The sequence below is a fragment of the Erythrolamprus reginae genome, chromosome 2 (assembly GCF_031021105.1).
Source record: "Erythrolamprus reginae isolate rEryReg1 chromosome 2, rEryReg1.hap1, whole genome shotgun sequence".
In the NCBI taxonomy this organism is placed as follows: Eukaryota; Metazoa; Chordata; class Lepidosauria; order Squamata; family Dipsadidae; genus Erythrolamprus; species Erythrolamprus reginae.
Genome location: NC_091951.1, coordinates 151,610,118 through 151,632,804, shown reverse-complemented (window position 1 = coordinate 151,632,804; position 22,687 = coordinate 151,610,118). Strand labels below are relative to the sequence as shown.

Here is a 22,687-nt window from a genome sequence, read left to right as displayed (position 1 = left end):
CTTTCTGTTTTCTCAGGAAGAAAGTGCTGGATTTCTACCAGCGTGCCTGCCTTTCGGGTTATTGTTCTGCCTTCTCCTACAAGCCCATGCACTGTGCCTTGTCTCGCCTCCTGAATGGCAAATGCATAGAACTGGTGCAGGTCCCTGGGCAAAACGCCATCTACACCTCTTGTGATCTTCCAGGGACCATACCTATCAAGCAGAGCAGCCGCCGAAATAGCTGGAGCTCAGATGGTACGTGCTTCACCACTGTAGTTGACGCTGATCTAAATTTACCATAGCTTTAGAGAAGATGCTGTAGGGAGGAAAATAGTATATTTAGGGGTGGGGGTGGGAGATGAAATTTAAAAATGCAGGGTCAGATGATTGTCGCCTTCAATTAAATGTTATTTTACAAAATACCAGTCAAGGTGCTGTTATAGTGAATGCAAAATTGCTTGTGTGGCAAAATATATTGTCTCATTAAGAATTCTCTGATTAAATAAAGTTTATTTTTTATAGAAGGCACTGTAATTGCACAAAGATCTCATTACCCTTGGATTGCTTTTTTTTTTTAATGGTTCAAGGTCCTTTCCTGGTCTCCATCTGATCTGGCAATTGTGAAAGAATTCTGCTTACCTAAACTCTTGATGTTTGCCTTTTTAATAATGTTTTTATTGAATTTTTTTAAAAAAAGATAAAGGCCAATACAGAAAAATATATAAAAAAAGAAAAAGTGCTTAGAGTGGGGAAAAAACCTTGATGTCTGGACAAGTTTGCCCTGTCATCGGAAAAAAGGCTTAATTTGATCCAGCATCACTCTTGCTGCTTTAGCTTGGAAGGTTCCTCCAGGATCTTCTTTTAGCTGATTGTAAAGAACTAATTTAGACATCCCAATTAGCACAAGGCACCAGAAGTGGAATAACAGTGCTCTCTTCCAAGTCAATTTCTTTACTTTCTGCTGATGGGAGTGTTTGCTAAGAAGATATTGATCATCCAAACTCTCCCCCTAGTTTTTTAAAAATGTTCTGGGATTTGTGTCTCCTCTTGATAGCTTTGCACATACCTTTTCTATCACTTGCTTTAAAAAAAAAACCAACAACTTATGACCATTCCCCCCCCCTCCCCTTCTCTTTCCCTCTTTTCCCACTGCATGTATGTGTATGTGCTGCGCTGGGGTCTTTTGGCCATGGCTGATCACATTTCCTTCTTGATGTTTTAAATGGGGGTCCTGCGTGTTCTCTGGTGGATGTCTGTCCCTGTCTCTGCATTCCACCTTGGCTGCACATGTCTCCGTGGCGTATCTGCTTCTGTGCCTTTGCTCTTTTCTTGCATGCCCAAAGAAGGGATCGGGGAAGTGATGGAGAAGGAGGACTCTATCCAGGCATTGAGTGGCCAGATCTTCATGGGCATGGTCTCCTCCCAGTATCAGGCCCGATCTGATATCGTCCGCCTCATCGAAGGACTAGTCAATGCTTGCATTCGTTTTGTCTATTTCTCACTGGAGGATGAGCTGAAGAGTAAGGTAAGCTTTTCCTTTGCACCCTTTTTTTTAGCACAAATTGTTTCTTTAGCAGCCATGTAGAGGACTCAGTGGTCCTGTTCATTCTGGGACTGATTCTGAACTAGTGTTAACTTTTTCTACTTCTTTTGATATGTTTATTGCATTTTAGTATTTATGGATTTCGTGGTAGCTAGTCTCTTTTAATTTGCAATACTTTTTCCTCCCACTTCTCTTTCCTACAAATACCACAGTTAATAAATTAGTAATGGAATGTTCTTCGGTTTGTGGTCATGATAAATTTTTCCCAAAGTATGTTGTTATCAGGAAGATGTATATTAAGGAAGAATCTCATTAAATGCTCATTAGACTTATATATATATGTTTGTATGTATGTATGTTTGTATGTATGTATGTATGTATGTATGTATGTATATATGTAGATTGTTCTGAGTTCGGGTTTTGCCCCGTGTAATATTTTGAGTGTCTATATATATATTACTATAATAGTAAATTTGACATAGTAAATCTAGATTGGCTTGTACGTCCAAAATGTGAATATAGTTGTTCTCCTGCTAGTAAAGCCAAATAACATTTGGAAATGTGTATACATTTTTAGAATATGCATACTTTTTAATGTACCATTGATGACTTTTAATCAAAATAACCAGAAAGGTTTTGATCAAAATAAACATGTGAATATCTTGTAATATGTGATCTTGAAACTGAATCTGGACTGTAGGCCCAAATCACCTTTGATTTTATTTTCTCTCTTGCCTTGCCTTTTTGGACAGCATATAAAGCAAACAAACAAACAAATAAATAATATATTTTTTTAACAGGTGTTTGCTGAGAAGATGGGTCTTGAGACTGGCTGGAATTGCCATATATCTCTAACTCCCAATGGAGATGTGCCTGGTTCTGAAATCCCTCCCTCCAGTCCCAGTCATGCAGGCTCCCTGCATGAGGACCTTCCTCAAGGTGAGTGAAAATAGCTTGGCAGGGTTTGCGGGTTTGCAAAGCGTGAGCAGAACATAGGCTACGACAGAGGCGTCTGATTTGTTGAAGCAATTTTTTAATGTGCTCTTGCTGAAGCAGAACCGAATGTTGTTCTATGGGACAGCCCCACAGTTATCTCTTGGGAGGTCTTGACTAACAGGGAGGGACATGACTCTGGGAGTAAGTCACTACATTCTCAGCTTTGAGAATCCAGTTCCCTTCCTGGGAACCAAAAGATTCAAACGGATAATCATACTAAATAATGCTTCCATCAACTTAGCATCACCCGTGTAGCTGGAATTCAGCTCAGAATGACTATGGCACTTTTTTCTGACAAATTCCTCAAATGGTCTCACAGTGGTCCTTCTTTTGACCCTTCCATCCCTTAGCAGGGACCAAGTCATCTTAAACAGGGCCACTAGATGGCAATCCATGGATGCAATAAGTGCAGAAATACAGTTGTGTCTTTCTCTTATTGCCACAGTATATAATCTTTATTAATGACAATGGCCAACATTTTGTCAGATTCGCTCTTCCATTGTATGTTGGACCTCAGATACCTGAGTTAATATTCCATTATGTGGGCACCACAGCAGAAAAAAAATCTGCTGCCTAGAGTAGCCAAATGGATCTCCCTAGGGGATGGAACTTGTAACATACGCAATCTGTTGGATCCAGTGGGACAAATCTATGAAATTGGGAAAAGGCTGTCCCTCAGATGACCTGATCCTGTGCGATGCGGGGCTTTAAAAGTCAACATCAGTAGCTTGAATTGGATCTATAAATAACCCGGTAACAATGCAGCTCATGCAGCAAAGGGATGATGTGATCTGTAACAGAAACACACATAACTGCTTGCACCTTTTACACTAGCTGAAGTTTCTGGATAATTTTCAAAGGCATTGCAATACTCCGATTGGGAAGTGACCAGGGTACAAGTGACCATGAGTAGACCCCTTGATCCAGGAACAGGTGCAACTGGAGCCCAATACGAAGTTTGTGCAAAGGTCCTCCTGGCACAACTAGAAGTATAGTGTGTTTTGGGGAATGCAACACCATCCATACCGAAGACGATGTAATCCTAGAACCAGAGGGCCCCAAACCCCAAAGAGTTCAGTGGAAGTCTGTTGTTCTCCATCCAGTCCCTCATATTCCCGAGAATAATCTGCCTTCTGTCTCCTACTATATCTTCCTTTGCCCATCATCACTGAGATACTACTGCCTGCTACTTCCCCCCTCTCCCAAACCTGTCATCTCTCACCCAAGTTCATCCAAAAAATAAATATAAAGCAAACATTCCCGGTATGGCTACCTATCTTTTTCACTACAGGGTATTGCCAACCATCCATCTGGAAGCATCAGTACTTTTAAGCTTTCCTGCTTGATAACACTTTCTTTGTAGCTATTAGATGTAGCTAAAACTTGACTGAATATGAGATCATGCTTTTGACACTGACTAAGATAAGTTCTTTAAGACACCTTTTATTTTAGGAATGTTGAGTGGGATTTGTCAACTGATGTAACACAGAAAATCAGAATTTGCACTTCTGGGCTGTCACAGTTCCTTGTGAGGAAATGCTGGGGCGGGAATGCCCGACATGAACGATTCATGAAGAGCTGCCATAGCAGTTTTCTGTTTTCTTATTGTCTATTTTCTTATATGCAGTCTCCCGAGAAGATGCAGAGGGGATTTTGTTGATGGAAGAGGAAGGCCACTCGGATCTCATTAGCTTCCAGCCAACAGACAGTGACATCCCCAGTTTCCTGGAGGATTGTAACAGGGTATGGTTGACATTTCCTTCCTGGCCAAAATAGATTCTCAGCAATTGTTGTAGCTTTGGATGCTTGCATAATCTCAGGCTTAAATGTAAGTAGGCAGGAAGGTGGGAAGGTACTGAGAAAAAAGCTCTGCTTAATTTAGCGTGACTTAAAGCAATATGTATATTTAGTGCATGTTACCTAATCTAACAGTTTGCTTCCTCAAATTCCCATGGATGTATTAGCATATGTAATGGGAGATTAGAGTTCATTATTACACTTTTTATAGACTACAATAAATAGCAGAAGCCCAGGTGTAGCGGTGAAGTTCAAAGGATATAATCATCTGACGCAAGGAAGAGATGCCCACTGGCTGCAGAATGTAGCTGTGCAACTTTTTTGGCACTAAGAACTCTGAATGTAGAGTCAAGGCAAAGTAGGCAGGGCCAAGACAAAAAGCTACATTTGATTGACTTAATTAAAATTTAATCCATTGAAATTAATATGGCGTCTCTGTATTTAACAATATAGTTAATGATATCTCATATTCCTTTTTTGTCATATTAGAAATTACAGAGCAGCATCACTATACATCAACTGTTGGAAGATTTCCAGCAAAGGAGGTTTTTTTTTCCTCTTCTGAAAATTATGCTTTGAAAAAGGAGAGTAAAAGTTATTTCAATGGCTTAGAGAAAAACAGTTATCTATCTCAGTCTTGAAAATTAACTTTAATTGTTCACATATACACATGAATACATCTATAGTAAATTCTCATTTTCGGTAGTTATTTCCTGTGAAGTCCTCATAAATGGGGGTACAGTAAGCACCTCAGATGGGGCCCTCCCTAGTTCTATGGAAAGTAAAATCAGGAAAGGAAATAAATCCTTTCAGATTGCAAGAGTCTTTTACTACACTCTTACAATTATAGTAAATATTAGGTGGTATTAATATTTGGTTTCCTGTCTGGATTATCTCAAAGAGTTGACAAGGCCAGAATCTAGGAAAAATCTAGAACTTCATAATTTAGATAAAGAAAATATTTTATTAGCAAAGAACCTCATTCATTAAATACTTTATTAGCAAATAACCTCATGTACCAAATATTTATTAAGACCCAGTTAAAGCAACTGGGAAACTTTGAATTCTAGTTTTCTTTTAGCCACGAAAGGTGGATGGGTGACTTTGGGCCAGTCACACACACTCATCCCAGCTCATCCCACAGGATTATTGTTGTGGAGAAAATAGGAGGAAGGAATATTAGATGTGTTCCCCATCTTGAGATATTTATTAAAAATAATAAAAGTGTAAGAGGAAGGAAGGACGGAAATGTTGTAAGTTGAACCACTTGAGTCTTTTTGCAAGAGTATCAACTTGATCTGGTTTGAAGTTCCTATATTACTGGGTTATATTGCACTGAGTTTGGGACATCTTGATTGATAAGAGCAGACAGTGGCTTTCTTAAATGGATCCGCAGAGCATCTGACTATAGGACTGTGGGTCCTAATAAGTTACCTTTCTTTTCTTTTGTTTATTTTAGGCCAAACTACCACGGGGAATCCATCAGGTGAGACCTCACCTGCAGAGCATTGACAACGTACCTTTGCTTGTTCCTCTGTTTACAGATTCCACCCCAGAAAGTAAGTGAGGGTCAGGCTGGCTGGATTCTTTGTTGCTCAGATTGAAGGGCCCTACGAAAAGCTGGAGGGTGAAACAACAATTCTCTTTATTGGGACTTATGGATAGTCATTTAGGAAAGACTTAGGAAAGACTGATTTTATAAATGGTAACTGCAGGAAGATTATCATATGCATCAAGAGGGAGAAATACTGAGATACCTACAATGAAAGAATGGATGGTGATGAAGATGGTAGAGCTGGCATTGCTAGCAAAGCTGAACTCTCTGTCAGAGACTGGACAATACATACTTCTTTAAAAGACAGGCAACCTTCAACTGACTTTTTACTGAAACATTTAGAAAGTGAAATGCTGATTTCTGGGTTTGACAGTTGAAAAAAAAATGAATAAGTGGCGGGAAGGATTACTGAAGATGTGGGAGGAAGGATAACGAGTTGGTTCACAACCACTGTAAAGAAGGGTGAAAGTCCCATCTGTAACTTTATTTTTTAAATTTCTTTAACTCTATTCTTTTCTGCACTTTTTCCTTTTTTGTTCTTAACTTTCCTTCATAATATTTCAGTATTTATTTGTAAAAAATAAAAATTAGTCAAGACCAGGAAAGCTAGAAGTTGACCGTGGGGTAAGTTCTTTTCCCCCCTTCTCTCTTGCCAGCCATGTGCGAGATGATCAAGATCATGCAGGAGTATGGGGAAGTCACTTGCTGCCTGGGTAGCTCTGCCAACTTGCGCAACAATTGCCTTTTCCTTCAGAGCGATATCAGGTAAGAAGAAGAAAGCAGCAGCCTTCTCGATTTGATCTTCTGATTTTGGGAAATATATGACCTCATTCCCAGGGGTGAAATTCAGCAGGGTTGGACAACAGGCTCTATGGAATCGGTGGCAGTGATTATGCGCAGTTTGGAGAACCGGTAAATTGCACCACTAACTGGCACCTGCCCCACCCCGCCCTTCTCACTCACTCCTTCTCTCCTTCTTCTCGGGCTCATACACAGAGAGCAAACATGAGAAGGAGGCAAGAAGCAGCCAGATTAAACGCTAGAAGACTTGGCCAAATTTTTCTGTCAGTTCTGTGGGTGCGACTTGGCCACACCCACCAAGCCACACCCACCAAGCCACGCCCACAGAATCGGTAGGGGGGAAATTTGGATGTCACTCCTGCTCATTCCTGATTTTTTTGCCTTTGGGATGATGTCTCTGCTGTTGTTCATTTTCCAGGCTGTGCAAAACATTCCTAAGCCTTAAAAATTACCATTTTTCTTTGCTTTTTGTCTCAGAGTGCATTTTATGCCTTTGAAAGTACTGTTACATGTTCTCCCTTGCAACCAATAATGTGGCAAATATTTTTTTTTATTTTTTCACTCCAAACACATATACAAAATGGCATACCATCAATCCAAAATTACATTACAGTAATTCATCTTTTCAAATTCGGTATTTATAATCCATCAAATGCTGCCTCCTTTTGCATTTGACACCTGGACAAAAATAATTACTTAAATTTCTTATATGCATTTGAAAAGCTATTAACTAATACACTTTTTAGGCTGCTTTCTTTCTAATCACATTTTATACATTTAAGCTGTGGTGCTTCAATCTTCTCCATATATCCTTAATATCAATTAATATCAAAGCCTCAGATTCTGGAAGTGGTGTGTAGACGTCCTGATTAGTTGCCAATGATAATGGTCATCTTGATTAAGCACCAACATATACCAGTAATCTACAGTTTTCATTGTTTGTTTACAACCAGCATTGTATTATTTTCGATCACGTTTTATTTCATTATTTCTGGTTCTCCCCCCCCCCGTTGCATTAATCTTCCTTATGTCATATTACCTATATAGCATAGCACTGGATCCTCTCTATCCCTCCCGATGTTCCTGGGAGACCTTTGGTTATGCTACCAGCACAAACCTGACCTATATTTCTGATGAGCTCACGCCTCTTCAGCTCTCTGGCCAGCTGAACAGTTTATCCTGCTCCTTGTCTATTTGTCCTGAAGAAACAATTGGGATCATCAGACTTATAGAGCAAGTAAGCCTGCTTTTCTTTCAAGAGGGTAAAAAGTACCTTTGTGACATCCATCGAACTCTCATCTTAATTATGATCATAACTTATCAATATCTCTGCTAGCTCCTAGACTAAATTAGACAAGAGTATCCTACTTGTAATCAATCTCGGTCAATTTCTGGTTTGCTTCTAAAGTGATGTCTGAATATAATTCAGTAGGTTAAGAAATGTAATGGTTCATTTCTTAAAATTAATTTGAATTCTGAGAAAGCATTTGAAAGGCTTGCATTTTTTTTGGAAAACTCATTTGATTTGTTTAATTTAAATTAATTAAAAGTAGATTACTTTATTGTATTAATTGCCTTCCTCCATATCTTTTTGGTATGAAAAATTGCTTCCTAATAAAAATATTATCTGTTATTGTAACAGAGGTAGGTGATAAATTTGCTGCTTTGCCTCTGATGTAGGTGATAGATTTTGTGGTTTGCCTCTGATGTAGGTGATAGATTTTGTGGTTTGCCTCTGATGTAGGTGATAAATTTGCTAGCTTGCTCATACATTAACAATATCCTGAACATGTTCACTTTTAGGCTCGCCATGCAACCTATGGCATACGGAAATGCTTCCTTTTTCTCCTGCAGTGTCAGCTGACCCTCGTCATCATTCAGGTGAGCTATCCAAAACAATTTCACAAAGCAGAAAAGGCATATTGGTAGAATAATGTAGCCTTCTAAGGATCCAATAATAGAAATTGTTTATCTGAAGAATTCAATATTAGATTGCTCTAATCCAATATAATTTGTTATTTCCTGATTTTTTTTCTCAAACTAAACATTAGGAAAATGAAAGATGTAGGGAAACGAAAGATGTACTTTGGAGGTAATAGATTTTAGCAATTACTTTTTAGGAAGAAAAAAGTACAGCAACAAAGGGGTATATGTGTATCCAGTAAGCAGATATCTTATTTGAATTCCTTGTCTTTTTGTGAGTTTTCCTGTAAGTGTTTTACATAGACATAATTCTGAGTTTTTCAAGCAGAGTATGTCACTATGGGATATTCAGTATGCCACTAACATTTCTCTGAAAATAAGTAAATTGTTTTTCTTTTAACAATAAATAAAAGTTGTTTTAGAAACCCTCAGAGATAGTCAGATTTTCATTATAAATTTCTTCTAGATGTCTTCGATGTTTTGATTCTGCTTTGCTTCTGATGATGCCTTTTGCTTTGCTGTATGTAGTTCTTGTCTTGCCTGGCACAACTGCCTCCCATTCTCAGTACCACTGACATATTGTGGCTTTCGTGTTTCTGCTACCCATTGCTAAGGTAAGCGCTCTGTAATAACCCTCCCCTCCCCTCCATATTTTCAGGGAGTGATTTCTTTCCCTGCATTAAGAAGGGCAAAACTAAGATACGGAATGCTGGATTTGATTTTCATGTTCTAGCCACCCGATCTAATAAAGGATAATATTTGTAGCTCAGGATTGGAAGGAGGGGGTTCTTGGTGGTCTCTGAGCTCGGTTGTTTTCTTGTAGATGTTTAATTATCCAAACTAGGCAACATCATCAGCTCTATAATATGAGGGAGTTCTTAGTGGATGACACAGTGGGCAAATACTGCACAGCTTTGCAGAACATAAGTTGATACATTTGAACTGAATTTGTTGATTGCCTCTTTCATTGTAGACCAGGGATGGGCAACCTAAAACTACTTGTTAGGCCCAGTTTGGTGGTCCTCTGGACAGCACCACTGAAAGGAAAAGGGAAAGGAAAAGTGGTAAACACTGGTTGAATTAATTCCTCCTGTGCTTGTTGCATTGTTGTTCCAGACTATCTCACATTAATTACCTAATTATTTTTTTCAAGTGTGTCCCTTCTGGGAAAGCCCCCTCATAGTTCCATTATGTCAATGGCTACTGGGAAAAACCTGATCTTCATTCCTAAAAAGGTAAGGCAATGTTTCAATTGGATGTTCTATTTGCTTAGAGTACAAGAAAACTTTACAAAGGGTTCATTTTCTAGCCAGTTGCTTATAAATGATACCTCCATCCTTTTCAATAGATGCTTGTTGACCAAACTCCAGCTTACGAAAGAGAATTCTTTTAGATTTCTGGCTGGGATTAAACACATTTTCTTTCCTTTTTTGCATCAGACAGATCTAAATCCGATTATTTATTGAATTTCTTTGCTGCTGACTCACAAACAATACAATACTTTTAAATCGCACTACAGTGATCTCTCGTTTTTCGTGGGAGATGCGTTCCAAGACCACCCATGAAAAACGAATTTCCGTGAACTAGAGGAAAGATAGTTTTTTATGTATTTAACGAGTATTTGGACTTTTAAAACCTTTGCATTAAACAGTCATTCTACAATTTCTCAGCTGGAACTACATGTGATATCCTACCAGTTTCTTTAATAGAGTACAGTAGTACTGTAGAAGAATTTTTATGAATTTTTAATGGATTAAAAATTTTCAATGGATTTAATGGATTTAAGCCCCCTTTGAAAACCCATGAAATAGCGAATCTGCAAAAGATGAACCGCGAAGTAGCAAGGGATTACTGTACAGTATATCATAAAACATCCATAGTACCAAACATCATGAGCTTCTGCTTATAAGAATGTGAGGGCACGGCTTGGAACTTAGGGTTTTGGTGACTATTCTGGTGATGTTGAAATAAGCATGGAGGGACTGTTTTTGAACCTGGTTGGTTTATGGATATTGATGGTCTCAAATGTTTTTAACTTCAGAGGAGTTCATTTTCTGTGGTAACGATTTTCTCAATATGTTTGTTAGAGGTTCACATCTGAACTCTGTTGATTTTCAAGGGCTCTTCTCATTAACTGAGAAGTAACCGAATCTTCTGGACTGTATACTATTGAGAAAGCCACCTAAAGAGTCAGCAATGCGTTTCCTCCAAATCACCAGGAAATGGCTAATTTTATTCTTCCCAGATCACCGATCATCAGTAGCAACAACAGCCATATGGCCCCTATGACAACCCAGTTTATTTTAAGTAGCAACCCAATTGTCTAGTGGTATACAGTAACTGATAATTTGGCAACTCGGCTAGTGCAGGGAGAGTGTTTGAGTCATCTTCCCCACATAACACTGGTCTTCTTGGCAATGTTTGTAGACTCAGCATTACTTCCTCTTCTGCTTCCTGTTGAAGTTCAGCCTCACCATCTGTTCCTGCTTGGCCTGTTTTGGCTACTTGCTGCAAGATTACTGTGCCAACTTCAACTCATCTACCTTCAGCATGAATGTCACAGGCTGCTTCTCTCTTGTGCTGCAAAGGTAGGCTTCAGGGATCTCTTGAAGTTCCCAAATGTAGCAGCTGGAAGCATTGTGTTGTAGGTATATGCAGTGGTTAGTTTGACATCTTTTAATATTTTGTTCCAAGTTGGCATAGCCTACAATATTTTTTCTCAGAGATTTAAAAAAATAGAAGTGTGAAGAGTCATAAAATAAATGCTTTTTCCAGGCTAGGTGGCTAAGCATGTGGGCAAAAAAATAATTTTCTGGCTTCTAGATCATGGTTATGTTGATTCACCTCCACTCTTTCTGTATTTTTGAGATTACCTTAGATTTAAATGTCATTTTCAAGAGATTGTTGATGCCGTAATTTACCCTAGAACTCACATTGCGATCGTTATTATGGTTGATAAATATACCGGTATACAGGTATTGTAATTTTGCCAGTGCCTTCTCCTTCACTCACCCACTTTCATTTATACACACATACATTCATACTGTACACATTATTCTTTCAGGGTGTTCTTGGTCACTGACTGCCTTATTATAATGCTATTTCCATGACCATCTGTGGTTGACCAGTTAATCCAATAAAAGAAGGTGTCTAATTTGAATCGCAGAACTCATGTCACCTACAGATTACTCATAAGGGCCCCTCTTGATCCATTCCTTTACAGGAAGTGTGTTTATACCTTCAATATTGATCCATCCTTTTTCCCCCCCTCAGTGGAGCAGAACGTCCCCCGGATTGGTTTGGAACTTTCTCCAACGTTCTTCTCCTAGCCCAGAAATTTACAGCTGGAATGATTGTCTTACACATCGGTAAGTAGTTTTTAGTCCTTACTTCATATTGTGGTAAGGAATGGTCTTGCCTGCAATAAAAAATGTGGTCGGGTAGATTGTATCCTACCTGCTGCAAATAAAAAAACAAGTTGTTTTTTCTTTGCAGTGTTTATATCAGTCACCCATGTCCATCGTACCAAACCACTGTGGAAGAAAAGCCCCTTCACTAACTTCTGGTGGACTCTGACAGTAGTGGTTGTGTGAGTCTTTTTTCCTAATTTTTAGAAACTGCAGCTGAATCTAGTCAGTCTTTTTAAACAAGATGGTTTTGCTTTTAACCAGTACTCCTTTATCACCTAAGTACTTCCTTTGATGTGTGGTGTGTGTGTGCGTGCGGGTGTGTGTGTGTGTGTGCATGCAGGAATGATTGGGGAACAGCATCACATTTTAATCATTTTATGAATATGTGTTTCTGGAATGCCCCAATTTTCTGTGTCTCTTTTCAGATTCCTAATTATTTCTGTAGCCTAGGCATTTTTAAGGTATTTCATGATCTAGACCAGGAATTCTTAATCTTGCTGTATGATGGACAACTTTGTACATCTGGTGAAACCTACAGATGTATTCCCGGAAACTATATATTTAAATGCATAACATAAAAAACAAAGATTCTATAATAAAAGCAGTCAATATATTCTCAATATATGTATCAAAAATAATTTAAATAATTTTAGGTAGTGAGATTTATTGAAATTCAGCCATATCTTTGCAATCTAGAGGCTGCATATTACTTTATTGCCTACATTCTTTATTAAATGAAGAAGTAAAATTTAATTAGTAGTCAGGGAATATAATGTTTTCTCCTCCAAATTCAGAGACACTTCTGAATCTATCCATGGACTCCTTAAGGCTCTCTTGTCCCTACGTTAAGAACTCCTGGCCTACATCATCATCTTGCAGATTCTTTGTGGATATGTCAGATTTGGGCAACTTGTGGATCTTCAGATACTGTAAAAAAAAAATCCCCAGCAACTCCAGCCATTCAATCTGGTGGTGAGGAACAATGGTATCTGCACTTCAGCAGTACCTTGAGGTTCACAGGTTGTCCCCTAAATGAGCTGATCCCACTGACTCTTATTAAAATTCAGCACCAAGGTTTCCTTCCTGCTTCTGTATATTCCACAGCACATTCTCTTCTGTCAGCAGCCACATTTGAGAGAAGACAGCATCTCTTTTCCAAGAATGATGTTGCTCATTGATTATTTCCATATATTACAGGTTGCTGGGCCAGGTTGTTCAGACCTTCCTGGACTTGAAACTGTGGGTGAATCTTGACTCTCCTGTGACTTACCAAATGGAGGACATTCCCATGGCCTCCTGGCTGCTGGGTTTGCTCTCTCTTGTCCTTGTGGTGATAATCAATGAGACTGTAAAACTCCACGAAATCAGGTAAGAGTAACTCACTAAGTAACCCAGCCTTGCTTAGCATTATCTAGCACTTCAGGTATTTTGTATATATAATAAGTTTTGGAATTTGTTAAAGCAAGTAGGGTGTTATATCTCTCCCACCTTTTATCAGATTGATGAGAAATGGAGAAATAGCATCCCTTTGTCCAAAGAATGAGTGATGTGCAAGAGAGCCCCCTCCCCCATTTTGACACCTCCTTATGGCTATTAGCTTCTGCGGCACCTTCATACAAAATGATAAAAAGCATCCCATCATGCATAGAAACGTTTCAGCCTTGTGAGGTAGACCGGACAGGAAGCATGGCTGGATGAACTAATTTTACTTGATTGTCAGGTTTCCTTAACAGTATCTTGCAAGTCTGCAAATATATCTTTCTCCCCATCCCATTTATAGCCCAATAAATGAGGGATGGTCTCTTGTAAACCTCTTGCCCTGCCCACATTCATACTGTGGGCTGAGTTGCTTTTTTGCCTTCCTTCACAAGGTCATTCCCATATACCATGACATCACCGAATAAACCTATTTATATACACAAAATGAAAGGCATTTTAGTGAAGGTTGAAGATGGGTTGCTGTTGTATATTGTGTTGTTTAAGTGTTCCCTTTATTTTTTGAGCAGTATATATGAAAAAGCAATGTTTAGGGCAGCTTAGATTGTAGGAACATCACTACTTTGTTTTCTTATCTTCATTTGTTTTTGTTTTTTCCTCTTTGTAGGGTTCGGGTGCGTTACCAGAAGAGACAGAAGCTGCAGTTTGAAACTAAGCTGGGCATGAATTCTCCTTTTTAATCCCCTGGATGTGCCCTAGAGGGCTGCATGCCCCTTTTGTGCCCAGCCTTGTCACTTAGCAGTGAAGGGAGAGCAACAGCCTCACGCAGGAATCCCTCTACAGTCTGACTGGAAGGTCAGCAGGGGTCCAGGCAAAGAGTTGACATTGGGACAATGACACACAGACAGCTGTCCTTGCCATTATTTATTTTAGAACCTCCTCCAGTGATGCTTCTTGGAATCCCTCTGGTTGGCATGGATCTAAGAGCAGGGAATTGTCCCCGATAACTTTTTCAGGCTCCATGATTTGAATCTTCGTCAATTGTTGACCTCCCTCCTGTTGGTTGTTTCTGTTCAAGTGTGTCTGGCTTTCCTGTCCTGATAGGCCCTGCAGGGAAGGCCCAAAGAGGCCCTCAGTTGCAGCTGCTGTGGCAACACTTGCCTCTCCTAATACAGCGGTGAGACTGCCCTTTATACAAGAGAGGAACAAACCACGGCTGACGCAAAGTATTGGAGAGACTTGGATGCAAATAACTTGCAGACAGGCTCTCAAATTAAACTCCCCTGGGATAAATGTGACGTCTGTTATCCCTAACTAGCAAGCCAGGCCCTTCATCCACATGGCGAGGGCATTGATGGGGAAAAGTTTGTGGGTTTCTCAGCTTGGCCAGGTGCCGTATTTTCTTAACACTCCATACTAGTTGGCTAGATTGGGGTATGTGTGGTAATGTCTCTCGCCCAAGGACTGGAAAGCCACAAGAAGCCATGCGATCCTGTAAACATGGAAATCAGAGTGTCCCACCAAGTCGCCTGAACCAGAGCTATGGCAGGAGTTTGTATTTCCTTCTGTGAGAGCACATTTGCAGGCAACTGTCTCCAGCTGCTTTGAATGAGTGACAGCAGATGATGCTGGCTGCATTTCTTCCTGCCTCAAGCCCATGGGCTGGATGGTCACTTGTCAGGCCCAGCAGAGAGACACCTTTAGCTGAGTGTTGTCCTTGCCTATGGGTAAGCATATTTGAGCAGAAGCTCCAGTTAGTGAACTTACGAACACAAAATACCTCATTCCAAAGTCTGTCCCCCCAGAAAAGAGATTTTCATACCCCTACACTTATCTCTTTTCTTAAAGGCCAGTTTAGCTATGAAGAGTAATTTTTTCTAAGCAGACAGCTAGTGCAACTATGTTCTGCTATCACTTTTCACTTCTTCAGATTATTCTCCTTAAGGCTATATTATATATTCCATATTAAGACTGTCCCAGGTATAACATGCAGGTGGAAAAGGTGGGAAAGGCTTTCAATAACTGTTTTGTTCAGATTTTTGAGCTTCAGTGTAACACCCAATGGCCATAGATATGGGTGAAACAATCCCTATTCATTTCTCACTGCTCTGTTTAAAATTACTGTTTGATTATGACTAATCCCACAATGCTCTGAGGAGACATTATCTTTCCATAGTGGGCAAAATGGTATTCAGCTTTGCTAGATAACAATCACAGATTAATGCTTGACAATATTGGGACTTTTTTCTGGGGGGAAAAAAGAGGTTTTCTAGCTGGAAGATTTTTAGAAACTTGATCCATGGTCCTCCATATACAACAAGCAGAGCTTATTGATTTGGTCTGGTAAAGTGATCGGTAATTTCTTATTACATGTTGAAATAGCTTGCTGCCTAGTCATTTTCTGTTGTTCAACTTTGCTGCTGTCCACATATAGTTAAAGCCTGTCATTTTCTCAATTTATTATTATCTGGATTTCTAAGAAGAACACACAATCACTTTATTAACAAGCTGCAATGTCCAGGATCTATTTTGAGGTTGACAAACCTCCTCAATCCCAGGTTAAAATGTCAGGATGTGGAGAATGGGGAGGGGTTCCTTTGCTGAAGGAATAAAGATTCCCCCACAGATTTAAAAAACCCTCTTTTAAGGCCATTTTAATATTTAACAGTGGATGAAAACCACGTCTCCTAGAGAAGGTGCTTCCTATAATTATTATTCTCCCTCAGAAAGCTGAAAACAACTTTTTTTCCTTCTACTATCCTACTCTCTTCTCAGTGGTACTCAGAATTAAACCATGACTGAGAGGCCTTTTTCATGGCGGTCTCCTGAAAAACTGGCTGCCTTTAGTCAGACAGGGCTTTAGAGAAGAGTGGGGCATCACCTAAGGAATGAATTTCACTTAACAGTTTGTTTTTAAATGGTGTACATTTTATATTTAAGATTTTTCGGATGGATGTAAAAATAGATTTGTATTCAAACTTGTAAATTGTATAAAGAAACCAAGGGCACCTGCTACGAATGGCAATAAATGATTGTCTTTGATACAGTAATGTTGTTTTGTTTGAAAATAGTCGTCCTTGGAGAACAAATTGAATAGACTTCATTGTAGGCCACACCACCTGCTTATCAGAGCACAGTTCTGGAGGTTGACAACATATATGGCTGAAGAGCTCTTAATCTCGGGAGTGGGAAAATACAAATATTTAATATTGTGGAGAAAGTAGTTTTATCGGGCTTGGAATTCAGCATAATAACCTCTTCAAGTATGCTCCTTAATATAGAACAGACCTGCAAAGTATGTTGCAGATGAAGATTTTGAAAGAAATGAATGTCTCTTAATTAATCCCCAGATAAAGTAATACATGAACCAGAAACTTAGTGATTCGTACAGAATACATGCTAACCTAAGAATAAGTTCCTTTGAATTTCAGGGAACATATTGTATTTTCAACCAGAGACCTGAATGTTTCTAAGGTTGATTCTTTGGAGGGATTGACTTATTTATGATGTGGTTAAGTGACAACTGGCTAGGTTTGTTCTCTTCCCACCAACAACTTTTAAAGTCAAAATAACATCATTGATGAGGTTTGGCATGTAAAGACCTCACCAAGTAGCTAATAGAACAGTTGCCTTTGTTAGCAGTGGACTCTGAGATCTGATGTGTGCCAGCCTTTCACCACATATAAAAAGGTGCGTAATTCTCCGTACTGAAGGAGCGGGTCCAGCAGTCACATGGGTTGCTCATGTCCAATCCGGCGGAACTGAGCCTAGTGTTAAAAAAGCTTGCTGGATCCGCCCCTTCCCCAGAATTCGCTCAGTTCGCATATCCTGCGGTTGTATTGTGATAGCTCGTTCAACATTCTAACACCTTCCCTTCGATCTTTCCTTCAAAAGTAGTAAGAATTGTTTATCCTTATTTGTTTACTTGCACTAATAGCGCCAGCCGTTTGCGGCTCGGCTTTTTTCCTTTGGGAGAAGTTGCGGTTTCGTTTTCCCACGGCTTTTTTGCCGTTTACGATCCCCGCTGCCGCTTGTGGATTCCTTTAATCCTTTGGCCTGGAGGTCTTGGTGCAAGTATTGCTTCATTGATTTATTTATAGTACTATTGTTAAAGGGCTTAAGAAATACCTCCTGCGGAGTGAGACGCTTGTTTCTAGTCTCCTGGACTTAGTCGATCGCTTCCCCTTTAAGAATTCTATTACGGAGCGATTTTTCGGCGCGAAGGCCTTCGCGACCTTTTTTAATTTAGGCCTCTCGTGTTGGCCTTCTGCCAGCCGCGTAGGCCTTAGTCCACCGCTCGGATCCCGGAGTGGGCTTTGGGATGCTCAGGCTTAATTCTCCACCGGCTAAGCCTCCAACCAGAGTGCCTTGGTTACTTTAATTAAAGTTTAGGGAGGCTGGCCACGCTGTATTTGGGGACACGAACTCTGGGTTTGCCCAGATTGCCCTCAAGTCTCAGCAGCTCCGAGGCCTAGGAGCAGGATCCATTCCTCTTGGGAAGTCTTTGAAATTCTTCTCCCTAATTATTCAGTTATTTGGCTCAGCCTTGTCTTCTGTTAATTGTCAGACTATGGCTACTTTTCCCAAGAGAGGCACCACTCAAGGTCCCAGAGAGGCCAGGCCTACAGGCGATGAGATTACCAGTATCCCCCAGGCCTCGACCTCCTCTTCTTCAGGGGCCCGCCCCTCGACCAAAGTCACCAGGGCTGAGAAGAGAAGGGACCAAGCCCTACAAAAAATCCATGACAAATCAGCAAAGCGTTTGAAAGTACAGGCCCAAGTACTCAGTAGTCATGACCCCCCAGAGGCTTCTAATCTGCCTTCTTCTGGGGTCACTGTGTTATCTCTGGATGAGCCAAACCTAGACAGACCCCAACCTAACCTATGGGGAGTAGGTCCAGAGGAACCAGATATTATTGAAGATTCCCCCCAGCCAGGATCCTCCCAGGCCTTCAGGGATTCTTCTGCCATTCCTGCTGATATTTCTAGTTTACCTCCTGAATTCCAATCTATTTTTTCTGTGTTATCCAAGGCCATTGATGCTAAACTCTCTACCATCAATGCGCTCCCCTTACCTCCTCCACCTCCTCGTCCCTCCCGCCCCTTGGGTTCTTCCCCAATGGTTAGAGCTCCTATTCAGGATGAATCAGATTCCTCTCAGGACGAATATGAGGATATGGAGGAGGATGAGGATCCCTTTCAAGGCCTCTCAGATGATGAGGAATCCCAAATAAAGGTTCCTTCTCCAATTACTATTTTTCCCTCTCAATTGTTCAAATCTCTCCTCCTCAAAGCTAGAATTTCTACGGGATTGGCGGCCCAGGAGAAACAGGCCTCCACATCCACTGATCCCCCGGAGGAGAATTTACCTTACTTCACAGAGGAACAGGAGGATAACGAGGTAATTCCTATGCCTAAATTGTTTAAAGATGCCTTACTTAAGCAGTGGGATTTCCCAGCCTCTGGGCTTAATCCCACAACCAAGGACAAAAAGTTGTACAAACTCTCCTCTTCCTATGAGGAGCTCCTATCCTTTCCTAAACCGGATGAACCTGTCAAGATCCTTCACTCGGCGGCTGCTGTGCCAGGCGAAGCAGAGGAAGTCCTCCGCCCAGAGGACAAGCGGATTGAACAGATGCTCAAAAGAGGATTCACCGCAGATTCCTGGGCCATTAAAAGTTCTGCAGCGGCTTCCTTTTTCTCCAGAGCCATGCTTCTGTGGCTTCGCCAACTTCAACAGCATATTCCTCCCGATGACTTGAGAGGTCAACAAGACTTCAACAAGGTTTTTGCAGCTGCTCAGTACGTGGCTGATGCCACTTTACAATCTACTAGATTTTCTGCTAAGTCTATTGCAGCTTCTACAACGGCAAGAAGACTCCTATGGCTTCGCCCTTGGCAAGCAGGAGTACGTCAGAAGTGGCAGTTATCTCTGGGACCCTTAAAGCGCGACCTTCTTTTCGGGGATCTTCTGGATCCACTCCTCACGGAAACCACGGACAAGAAGAAAGTATTGGGTCCAACCACCAAAAAGGCCACCAAAACGCAGTCCTTTCGTCGCCCAGGGCGTCAACAAGATCAAGCGGCTTCCTATCAGAGATCTCCAGGTCAGTATTCCCCCCGCTTTCGTTCCCAAGGTAGGAACTCCAGGGGCAGAGGTTTTCGCTTCCAAAGGGGAGCGTCCTCTAACAGGGCTTCAAAAAAACCTAGATGGTAGTTTTTCCTCGATTCCCATAGGTGGCCGCCTAGCCTATTTCGCCTCTAATTGGCGTCTCACCTCCAAGGACCCCTGGGTCATTGACACTGTTCAAAAAGGCCTTCTTTTAGAATTTACTTCTCCCCCCCCCTAAACGTTTTATTTCCTGCCCTTCTCCCAGGTCCTCCTCAGATTGTAACCGTATGGAGGAGGCCATTTCCCACTTATTGTCCATCAGAGCCATTCAACCGGTTCCCCCCGGTCAGAAGGGCCTAGGTTTTTATTCCATCCTATTTATGGTTCCAAAATCCTCCGGAGGTTGGAGAGCTATTTTGGATTTAAAGAAGCTGAACCTATTCATCAAATATAGGAAGTTTAAGATGCACTCCTTATCATCCATTTTGGCCGCCATCCACCCGGGAGATTTCATGGTCTCTTTAGACCTCACTGAGGCCTACCTCCATATTCCTATAGCCAAATGCCACAGAAAATTTTTACGTTTCTCTTTTCAGGGCAGGCATTTCCAGTATAGGGCGATGCCATTTGACCTTTCCTCGGCCCCTCGGGTCTTTACAAAGCTCTTGGGGTCCCTGGCGGCCTATATCCGGGCGTCACCCATCCACATTTTATGTTACCTTGATGATATTTTGGTTCATGGGAACTCCCTAGAGAAAGTGAAAACAGACCTTTCTGTCACCATGTCAGTTCTACAGGACCATGGATTTTCCATCAACTTTGACAAAAGTCATCTCCAACCTTCCACATCCATTTTGCACCTGGGATCCATTATTAATTCAGAATCCTCCCAGGTCTTTCTCTCTCCTGAGAGAAAAATCAGTATAGGGGAGTTAATTTCACGCATTTTATCTCAATCTTCAGTTTCCATAGTAACCCTGTCTTCCCTTTTGGGGAAGATGGTGTCATGCATAGGCATCATTCCTTGGGCTCGCCTTCATGCTAGGGAACTACAGTGGCTCCTATTACCCTTTCAGAGATCGGGGCACAGCAACTCAAGTCGTCGCATTGTCATCCCACCAATTGTTCGCAGATCCTTCAAGTGGTGGAAGTCTCCGGCCATGGACAAAGGATCCCCGTTCAGGTGCCCGGATCAATTTGTCATCACCACAGATGCCAGTCTATCGGGATGGGGCGCCCACGCCCAGGGGATGATAGCCCAGGGCACGTGGTCCCCGGAGGAAGCTTCCAAGCCAATCAATTGGCTAGAGTTAAGAGCCGTATCCCTGGCTCTGAAGCAATTCTCTCCTCGCATTCCCAACCGGCACGTTCTCATTCTCACCGACAACATTGCCACAAAAAGCCATATCTGCAGACAGGGGGGCACGAGATCCAAGGCCCTCATGAGGGAGGCCCTCAAGTTAGGCCTTTGGGCGGAAAAACATCTTCGGTCGCTCCTAGCCGACCACATCTCGGGGAGCCTCAACGTCCAGGCGGATTGGCTATCTCGAGCAACGATAGACCCAGGAGAGTGGAACCTCCATCAAGACCTGTTCCATCAAATCAGCCTCAGATTCGGCCTACCAGTTCTGGATCTCTTCGCGACCAATGCAAACGCCCAACTCCCTCGCTTTTTTTCCAGATTTCCATCCCCGGGAGCGGAAGCAATCAATGCCCTCCGGAGCCCATGGCCTCCAGGCCTACTTTACGCATTCCCTCCAATTCCAATTCTCCCGGACGTGATTCACAAGGTCCTCACCGAGAGGGCCCGAGTAATCCTAATCGCCCCTCATTGGCCCCGCCGGCCCTGGTTCGCGGATCTCCAACAGTTGTCCGTCCAGGACCCTTGGCGACTCCCCGTTTCGGGGGATATGCTGCGGCAGGGGGCCTCATTCCATCCAGACCCGGAGTGGTTCCACCTCACCGCCTGGCTGTTATCAGGAGAGACTTAGAACTGCGTGGCCACGACCCCGATACAGTGGAGGTCATTTTAAAGGCCAGAAGGGGTTCGACCAATCGAATCTACGACCATACGTGGTCCAAGTTTCACCAGTGGTGTCTACAGGAAGGCCTCTCTCCCCTGTGCATCCCCATACACAGGATCATTTCCTTCCTTATGCAAGGTTTCCATCAAGGACTTTCCACCAGCACCCTCCGGCGTCATCTGGCGGCCATTTCCTCTGTCCTAGCGGGGCCCCGCAGACAGCCTCTCCGTTCCTTTCCAGAAGTTCAGGAATTCCTCAAGGGTATAGCCAACCTCAGACCTTCCAAGGTCCACAGGTATCCATCCTGGGATTTGCCACGGGTTCTCCATTCCCTCACGCAGGCACCATACGAACCCCTAAAATCGGCATCCCTCAGGTACCTATCCTTTAAAGTAGCATTCCTGGTGGCTATTACCTCTGCCCGACGCATTTCGGAGCTGGCTGCCCTCTCAATCAGGCAGGACCTCTGCCAATTTCATCAGGACAAGGTAGTCTTGCGACTGGACCCCACCTTCTTACCCAAGGTCAGTTCCATGTTCCACAGAACCCAGGATATTGTCTTACCTTCCTTCTGTCTCCAACGGGACCATCCCTTGGCAATTAGATGGCACACCCTGGATCTCATTAGAGCGCTGAGGATCTATATCCAACGCACAGGACCCTTTCGGAGGTCAGAAGCACTTTTTATAGCCTATCACCCCAGAGTCATGGGTGCCAAAGTGTCTTCAACAGTGATTGGCCGTTGGATCAGAGGGACTATATCTAAGGCCTACGAGTCGGCCTCCCTTTCAGTTCCAAGGAACATCACAGCGCATTCCACCAGGAGCGCAGCCACCTCGGCCGCTTGGGCGACTCAAGCCCCGTTGGAGGAGGTCTGCAAAGCAGCCACTTGGGCCTCGCCAAATTCCTTCATCAGGCACTACAAGATTGACTCTTACGCTTCAGCGGACGCTGCCTTCGGCAGAAGGGTACTCCAATCCGTTATCTCTCACGATAGCAATCTAATCCCACCCTAGGGACCATCTATTGGGTATGTCCCATGTGACTGCTGGACCCGCTCCTTCAGTACGGAGAATAGGCGTTGATTGCTTACCTGAACGCCTCTTCTCG

General features: G+C 42.1%; 1 protein-coding gene across 1 annotated transcript in view; it reads left to right on the top strand.

The window, feature by feature from the left end:
• TMEM94 (transmembrane protein 94) overlaps positions 1 to 16,487 on the top strand; it is an 80,175-nt gene extending 63,688 nt beyond the window's left edge. Inside the window, 15 exon segments of the mRNA XM_070739934.1 lie at positions 17 to 234; positions 1,323 to 1,504; positions 2,323 to 2,461; positions 4,146 to 4,261; positions 5,775 to 5,874; positions 6,527 to 6,635; positions 7,719 to 7,908; positions 8,475 to 8,552; positions 9,123 to 9,208; positions 9,748 to 9,829; positions 11,022 to 11,182; positions 11,868 to 11,962; positions 12,090 to 12,183; positions 13,202 to 13,372; positions 14,109 to 16,487. Coding sequence (XP_070596035.1) covers positions 17 to 234; positions 1,323 to 1,504; positions 2,323 to 2,461; positions 4,146 to 4,261; positions 5,775 to 5,874; positions 6,527 to 6,635; positions 7,719 to 7,908; positions 8,475 to 8,552; positions 9,123 to 9,208; positions 9,748 to 9,829; positions 11,022 to 11,182; positions 11,868 to 11,962; positions 12,090 to 12,183; positions 13,202 to 13,372; positions 14,109 to 14,181 — 1,894 coding nt within the window. The 3' untranslated portion in view covers positions 14,182 to 16,487.
• Positions 16,488 to 22,687: the final 6,200 nt, after the last annotated feature.